The sequence below is a fragment of the Myotis lucifugus genome, unplaced genomic scaffold (assembly GCF_000147115.1).
Source record: "Myotis lucifugus unplaced genomic scaffold, Myoluc2.0 scaffold_57, whole genome shotgun sequence".
Classification (NCBI taxonomy): Eukaryota; Metazoa; Chordata; class Mammalia; order Chiroptera; family Vespertilionidae; genus Myotis; species Myotis lucifugus.
The window spans coordinates 112,656-121,764 of record NW_005871105.1 but is presented as its reverse complement, the minus strand read 5'-3'; the positions used below and the strand labels follow the sequence as shown (position 1 = coordinate 121,764).

The 9,109-nt window shown below is 35.5% G+C and overlaps 1 protein-coding gene across 3 annotated transcripts in view; it reads right to left on the bottom strand.

Moving 5' to 3' along the window:
• Positions 1-9,109, bottom strand: part of LATS1 (large tumor suppressor kinase 1) — a 34,091-nt gene continuing 24,982 nt past the window's right edge. For 2 of the 3 annotated variants that reach the window (XM_023754149.1, XM_006089157.3), the window contains exon 8: positions 1-4,134. In XM_023754149.1, the coding sequence (XP_023609917.1) occupies positions 3,628-4,134 (507 nt within the window). In that variant the 3' untranslated portion in view covers positions 1-3,627. The remainder of the gene's footprint in view (positions 4,135-9,109) is intronic. The other variant, XM_014456214.2, reaches the window with a different exon arrangement.

Genomic DNA, 9,109 nt, shown 5'->3' with positions numbered 1-9,109 from the left:
AAAGATTTGAATTTTGCTTTTTTTTTTATTATCCCAGCAAATGTTACACTAGATAAAATGATTGGGGAAATACAAATAGGTTCATTAAAAACACAGGCTGATTATTCATATCTACTACATTCAAAAGTATGCAAAACAATTTATATTGCAAAGCTGTAATTCCTTTTCCTAACAAAGCTTTATTTTATAAAATTGTAGTGTTGTACTGATTCAATTTTAATACAAAATACTTATGTACACAATACAATATAAAAGTAAACTGTGGTACAGTGCCTTCCACGAAGGGATATATTAAGGCGCTTTACAAATATACTAATAGGTTGACCCACATTACTTTTTTAGATTAAAACAAATAGGCTATTGTTTCACTTTAAATACCAAATGGATTTTTATTTTTGTTTATTAAAGAAATTGTCTAAAGTACCTTAGGTAACAGCAGCAGCAATATCTAAAAATCCTCCCACTGTATTTTCTAGTTACTAACATATTATTAAGTCAGAATAAAACATTTCCACTCACAGTTTTGCACTTCGCAACAGCAGAAGGTAATCACTTTTTTAAAAAGTCAATCTCAAAGTGACTTCTTAGTCATACATTCTATAGTTTCTATTACAAATAAGGTAGAAAAGATACAGCAATAGGGCCCGCCTTAGGATGTCACTGAACAATACATAACAGTATCTACAATTACATAATTATAGAACACTTTATAAATACTATTGATATGCATAAAAGGGTAAGTATAACAAAAACAGTAAGATTTTAATGAGTGGGAAAATTTTTTAAAAAGAAAACATGTATAACCAATGTTTTCACTCCATTTCAATAGAAAGCATATAGAATTTTGTTCTCATCTTTTTGGTCAGGAAGCACCAGATTCTATACTGGAAGAACTGGATATAGTTTGGGAATAAGATAGCTAATCAGTATATCCAAACTATTAAAAGTACAGATACTAAAGGCTTGTACATGGCTTCGGATAAACACAAAAAGTTTATTCTGTCAGGAAATTTCAAAAGAATATAAAATTTGTAGTGTCTGTTACATTTGAGAAATGAGGGCAAAACAGATTTTATGGGGAAAGAGAGGAAGGAGACAGCACCTTAGTTTTTCTATTACAGAAATTTAACAAAGTTGGTTTTATACTGTATTACACCATAGTAAAACACCTAAATGGAAATTTAAATGTGACTGAGAAAGCCCAAGAGCAAGAGGGATGTCTTAAAATTTTGAGTAGTGAGCTAAAAATTCTTGAACTAGTTTGTTTTTATAGAACTAATCAAATGTTCCATGAAATGCAGACCGCCATCTCATAGTGCATTTTCTTACGACTGTCTGATTAGAAGTCCTTCGCAAGTATTTCTGTATCAAGTCTGTAGAGCCAACCATGTCAGTGCCCTTAAAAGGGTGTGTTTAAAATGTCTCAGTGCTGTACCAGCAAGAGAGGCATTCATAGGGTTATCTTATCACATGGTACAGACCTTTTCCATCACAAATTATCAGTGTTTATACAAGATGTGCTAATCTGAACATTAACCAGTAAATTTAAAACAAAGTTCTTAGTTTAATATATCAGTGTTCTTATAGGACAGAGGTCTTTAACCAAGAGTTGATATGTTTCAACATGTCCAGAGCCCCTAAAACTGCACACATTTTATTCATTATGTGTTGATGTCCATTATTCTGGGAAGAGAGTCCACAGCTTTCATCACATTTCAAAATGATCCCCAAAGACCCGTCCTTTACATAGCGTGTTGTGCAGTGGTTTACAAGCTGAGCTCTGAGAGGGCTACCTATAGAAAGATGAGAACTGTGAGCTAATAAATCTTTGCCCTCCCCAGTTCAACTGGAATAGCTTTGACTTGATTTTACTTACGTATATGATTTCCATTAGCTTTCATATAAAAAAAGCTAAAAGTCTGAAAATCACTAAAAGTATGCCTCTTATCCACAATTATTGTTTTGATAAAATTCTTTATCAGTGGAGCTTAAGAAAAAGAAAATATAAATTTTACTAATAAGAAGAGAACCCTTTTCCCTAAAAGATAAGTTAAGTATATTTTGGTATGAGAGCACAAGTCTCCTTGTAACCTAAGCCTATATAATAGGAATGTTGAAAAACATATTATTTAACCTTAAAATAGGTTAGGAGGACTTGAATTTCTACTAGGACCACTATGTAACTTTCCCTAATTACTAATGGCCCCTAAATTAAGAGTTAAGTAATAATTTTTCATCAATCAATCGCCCATAGGGAAAATATTGCCAAATAGCCAGCTTTTCTTTTGCCAATAAACAACCCATGTATGCAGCACTGTTCTGAAAGAGGAAACCTGCAACATTAGTGATGACATAATCAAAACTATCACAATATAGAAAAAGTACTGTTCTAGTGAGTATCCATAAATAATTTCTAATCAGTTTCATATGAAACTGAAAATCTCTGCTTAGGATGGTGGAAATACTTTTTAAATTTCAAAGCAAAAATATGGAGAATCTTAGCTTTTAGTATAAGAAATTTTGACTCATGGCAGCTTTGTTCCCCTTTTAAAACTGAAAGCAGCACAAACAGCACATGTTGGAATTTTTAATAAATAGATGCAAATAGACATGTAGTCAATAAGATGAAAAGAACAGCCCTCATACTTGATGTAAATATATATCCACAAATATAGTCAGGCTTCTTTTCTAGCAACATATTGATGTCTTTTTCCAAGATAACAATGGATTGACTGCAGAAGAATATGCTCCTGTTAGTGGTTTTAATTTCAAGACCAAAAAATCTTCTAAAAGTAGTAATTTAAGATGTACAGGAATCTCCAAGACATCATGTAATATAGCAACCCAAATAATAAGAAATTTCATATAAGGCAAAACACAAACCAAAAAAACCACCTGGAAGCAGCGTTAAAAATACCAAGATGTAAAGAAAAATGGCAGTGCTTTGTTTCCTTTAATGACAGTTATTAAGAAACAAATGCTAAATATTCCAAGGTGGGAAGTAAATGACATTTATCTATTTTTCCCTTCTGATGAGCATCCTGTTTCAACCCTGTCACCCTGTATTTCTTAGTTCCAAGACGTGAATTATACAAATTATCATTAGCCTAGGAACACTCACCACCATGATGGCTTCATTTCTATAGCTTATTTTGTACCAAAAACAAGGTTATGGGAGTGGGGAAGGGGGGGGACTTTGTAAATGTGGGGTATATTTCTTATTTGGTTAAAGCAAAATAAAACTAAAACTGTCTTTCAAAAAATTTTCAAAAACTCTTGTCTTTTAAAATGATTTAGCATATGTACAAATAGATACCAGGCTTCTCCTTTTAAACAAAGCACACAATTTTTATTATTTATTATTTTCAGTACTTTAAGTACCAAGAACCGACTATAATATTCAGTTCATAATTTACTTTATAACAATTTTTTTCTAAATTACTGATTATAAAGGCTGGAATAAATTAACATTTTAAAAGGATTTTTCCATAATTTAGGAAAATAAAATATTGTGCACAGAGCACACACACACAGCTCTGTCACATTTGCATAATTTTACTCAGAGCCTCAAAACCCCTGCATTTCAGGCCTTTTTGCAAATCCTCATTACAGTTATTTCCTAGTGTGTTAAACATACACTAGATCACGATTTTTGATCTCTGAGCCTGTGTGATCATCTTCATCTGACTGTTGCCCTGAGTCTTGCGAATTAATATATTCATATTCAATAGGCTTTGGATAATTATATGGGTAGCCATTGTCATCAAAAAACCTCCTAAAGGTAAATTCATAGAAAGCATGTTCAGGGTGCTTTCCATTTTTATACCATCCGTTGAGAGTGTCATTCACATTTTCTTCCTCTTTATCATCACTCCATAATTTGTCAGGATCAACAGGATCAAAATTTGATGTATCTGTTGGATGTGTGATTTTAGGAATATATGAAGCAGGTTGTTGTCTCAGGTCACTGGAGAAATCAATTGTTTTAAAAAATGGATGAGCTTTTATTTCATCAGCACCATTCTTGCCTAAGCGATCTTCTGGTCCTCGGCAAAGTTTGATTATAAGATCAGAGGCTTCAGGACTCAATTTAGCTTGAGGAGGAATGTGAAGAGATGTTTGCCAGTTGATAACCTTTAAAAGATTTTTAAAAATTAGGAGGGAAAAGATAAATAAGAAATCCAAAATTTTCTCCAGATTTTATACCAAAAGTCTTACTGAACTGTTTATAAAAAATTTTTAAAATATATTTTTATTGATTTCAGAGAGGAAGGTAGAAACATCAATGATGAGGGAGAATCCTCAGGGGGTCAAGCCTGCAACTTGGGCATGTGCCCTGACCGGGAATTGAACCCAGAACCCTTCAGCCTGCAGGCCAATGCTCTATTCCACTGAGCAAAACTGGCCAGGGCCTATTTGTAAAATTATACAATAAATTGCATGGTATTTAACCTTCCTTACCTTTAATAATGAATCATAGGTGGGAAATAACCTTTCCTCTCATTCCCTCCTTTTCAGGCAACTTCATATTAGAAGACTCACTGCAAGTTTTAGCACTACTTGTAGAAATGACTTTCTATTGTGCCTCCCCTGTTCTATGTATTTACTTGTATCATAATATTTCTAATACTTTGTGGTACCTATTTATGCCTGTGCTTTTCTACTACAGTATAAAATTCCATAAGGCTGTAGAGCATGTATTGTCTTTGTATTTCCTAGTGCTTGGCAAATTGCCTGGCACATAATAGATGTTCAGTAAATACTTATTATGGTTTTGAAGAAACCAGAATGAGGAAGGAAGGAAGGAAATAAGGGAAGGAAGGAAAGAAAGGTAAGTAAATATCTGTTAAATAAATGAACTGCATTCTTCCTTATTTATATAGGACTTTATCAACTAGTGAAGAAGGAAGAAAAATAAATCACCTCTTCTAGTATCCGTTAATCTTAAAGTTTTCTCCCAGGTTAGAAAAAGGAGATGCCTTAAGTAATAAAATGTCTTTGAATCTTTTTGAAAAAACAAAACAAAACAAAACAAAAAAAACATGATGCAGTAATAGTTACAGTATTATGCCTGGTTCCATAATCTACTTCAAATAAGGGAAATTAATATATACAAGCAGCTGGACAAGTTCTTCAATTTAAAGTTACATTCAGGATTATTTAGTTTAAGGTAAAAATAAAAGACTAGACATAGAAAAAAAAAAAGATCCCCCATTAATTCAAAGATTGGTCAATAGAAATTAATGTAAACTGAAGCACAGAAAGAAAAAATGGAATAAAAAATAATAAAGCATGATACATGTAAGACAATTATCAAATATCTACTACTTGTATGAATACTAAACTAAGTAGAGTCCCAGAAGGAGAGACAAAAGCAGAAGAAATTTTCAAAGAGTAATAACAGGGAATTTTCCAAACTTGATGAAGGTCACCAAGCTACAATTCAAGAAACTTTATGAACCTCTGAAAGAAAACATCACACAAGTATATAATGGTGAAATTGCAGAAAACCAAGGTGACAGAGAAAAAGTTCTAAAAGCAGCCAGAGAGAAAAAGGCTCCAGTTACGAATAAAATGTAATAGGTAAACTCCACCCTGTCTTTCCTACTGAATGCAGCTATACACCTGTGCAGAATGCATGGAGCAGCTACTTAGGTCCCTGTAGTAAAGAGTAACAGGCAGACTGAGGAAGATGATATGAATTTGAAGCACCAATGAAATGATGGTGAGTTTACCATTTTTTTCCATCTAGAATCCCTTGGTCTAGACTCAGGAGCCCAAACCCTGAAGATGTATAATACAGAGTGAGCTCTAGGAAAAGTCCTTCTAGTTCAGGCCCAGAGATTGGGAAAGGGGTTTCCTGGCCATAGCAGAGGTGCAGTAAGAGTCACCTGAAACTTCCTCTTCAATTGGAAATTAAAGCATGTGGCCGCAAGAAGATAGATCGAATCCCTGGTGCTTTTTCTCTCATGTGCTCTTGCTACCCTATCATGAGACGTGTGTGGCAGAGTAGGATAAATAAAGTCTCACTTTCTAGTCAAGGAACTGAAAAAGGAAACCCAAAGGAAATGAAAAGTACCAGGGAGCCAAAACCGGTTTGGCTCAGTGGATAGAGCGTCGGCCTGTGGACTGAAAGGTCCCAGGTTCGATTCCGGTCAAGGGCATGTACCTTGGTTGCGGGCACATCCCCAGTGGGAGATGTGCAGGAGGCAGCTGATCGATGTTTCTCTCTCATCGATGTTTCTAACTCTCTATCTCTCTCCCTTCCTCTCTGTAAAAAATCAGTAAAATATATTAAAAAAAAAAAGTGCCAGGGATATGGCAGTGGAGAAGATTATAAAGTTATTTATAAACAGCTGGGCTCACCTCCCAACTGTACCTGTATGGATCTAATCCTAAAGAACACATCCAAGTCTGAGAACTGAACTAAGTAGAAGACCACAGCTGCTTTGACAATGAAACTGACACTGGAGTCACAAGCCACAGAAGGGTGGTTAGTACTTGTGGACTGAATCCAACCAGGTTTAATGCCAAAACAATACCAACATTCTCCATAACATTTAAACAAAACCCTGACTCTCATAACATAAAATGTCCTGGATATAATCCAAAGTTACTTGGCATACAAGAACCAAAAAGTGTCAACCCAAATAATAAAAGAAAATCAACAGTGTTGAGATGACATAGATTTTAGAATTACCTGACAGAGACTTTAAAGTAGGCATTGTTAAAATGTTCTAAATAAGGATGAATACTCGTAGAATGAAATGAAGACAAAGTCTCAGCAAAGAAATTGGAAGATATGAAGAAGTACTAAATATACATTTTATTTTTTTTAAATATATTTTATTGATTTTTTACCGAGAGGAAGGGAGAGGGATAGAGTTAGAAACATCGATGAGAGAGAAACATCGATCAGCTGCCTCCTGCACACCCCCTACTGGGGATGTGCCCACAACCAAGGTACATGCCCTTGACCGGAATCGAACCTGGGACCTTTCAGTCCGCAAGCCGACGCTCTATCCACTGAGCCAAACCGGTTACGGCCTAAATATACATTTTAGAACTGGAGAATGCTATAACCAAAATAAAAAACTCAATGGATGGGCTCAATCAAATGGAGATGTCAGAGGAAAGTGAACTTAAAGACAGATTGATAGAAACTATGCAATCTGAACAAAGAGAATCAAGAGTTCAAAAACAGAGCCCTCAGTAATCTGTGGCGCTTTACCAAAGGTTTAACACTGGCGTCATTAGAGTTCCAAGGGGAAAAAGTTGTGATATAGAAATTCAAAAAGCTCAGTAAACACCAAACAGGATAAGCTTCAAGAAATCCATGCCCAGACATTCCATAATTACAACACTGACAGCAGCCAGTGAAATGATGCATTACTTAAGGGAACAATGATTTGAACTGAATGACTGTAGATTTCTCATCAGAAACTATGGAGAACAAAAAGAAATGGCTATTTTAAAGTGCTGCTAGAACTGAAACCCAGACTTCCATACCAATGCCTTTTTTTCCCTTTTTTTTTTATTGCTTTCAGAGAGGAAGGGAGAGGAAGGGAGACAGAAACATCAACGATGACAGTCATTGATTGGCTGCCTCCTGCACACCTGGCCTACATCCTCTCGCAATCCATGACCCCTCGGGGGATGCAGCAGTGCGCCAAGCCGCAGGCGGCCAGGGAGGAGGTGGGCCAGGTGCCACACACTTGTGCTCATCCCGCTGCATCTGCTACTGCCTCTTGGTAGCGCTACCACGGTGTCAGAGAGGCTCCCAACGCTGCAGCAGCTGCGCTTGCCAGTACAGCCGTGTGCCTGGCTTCTGGCTGAGCCATGCTCCCCCTGTGGGAGCACACTGACCACCAAGGGGCAACTCCTGTGTTGAGCCTCTGTCCCCTGATGGTCAGTGCGTGCCATAGCATCTGGTCGACCGCTCGTTCGGTCCTAAGGGTCACTTAGGCTTTTATATATATAGATAGTAAGTCCTAAAATCAAGTAGTTGATTCCTCTGTTTTTAAAAAAAAAAAACTGTTTTCTTTGTCCAAGTTCTTATGTCCACCCATATAAATTTTAGAATCAGCTGATCTATATCTGCAAAAATTCCTGTTGAAAATTTTTATTGCAATTGAGTTAAATATACAGATTTTTTTTGGGGGGGGGGGGGTGATTGATAGTTTTACTATGGTGAGTCTTCTAATCCATCAACACAGTATGTATCTTCATTTATTAAGATTTTCCTTCCATCAATTTATAGCTTTCAGCACACAGTTCTTGTTCGTGTTCTATTAGATTCATACCTAAATATTTCATTTTGGGGAAGCTATTGCAAATGGTAGTTTTAAAATTTCAGTTTCTGATTGTTCCCTGATTAAATACAGAAAAACAATAGATTTTTATGTATTTTCCTTATATCCTACAATCTTGCCAAACTCATTAATTCTATGGGTTTTTCCTTTGATTCCCTGGGATTCTCTATATAGAAAATTGTGTTATCTTTTGAGTAGGGGAAATTTTTATTTCTTTTTAATCTATATGCCTTTTCTTTCTTTTTGTTGCTGTATAACACTGGCTAAGACTTCCTGAACTCTGCTGAATAAGACTGGTGAGAACAGACATCATTGCCTTTTTCTTGATCTTAGAAAGCTTTCAATTTTTCACACACACACACACACACACACACACACACACACACACATATACATATAGATATTAAAATGAAAGTAAAATAAAGACACTTTTAGACAAACAAATCTAACACAAACCTGGGAGAATGCATTACCAGTATACCTATACTAAAAGAAATTCTAAAGGAAAATTTAAAAATAATATATTAAATGCAATGACAGAAGTAGTTACAACTTGGTAGGGAGTATTATAGACAAGATGATATCTCAAGACACTCTCAAAGAATGATTAAAAACAATCAGAAAATTAAAAGCAAAACCACAACCAAGAATTAACCAAGCTTCAGAAAGCGGGGAGGGCTGTGGAAGATAGGATAGAAAGGACACTCCAGACAAAGAGAATGGTGTGAACAAAGGTACAGAGGACAAATTTGGACTTTAACCATGAACAAAGGAACCACTAAGGATTTTTAATGGGA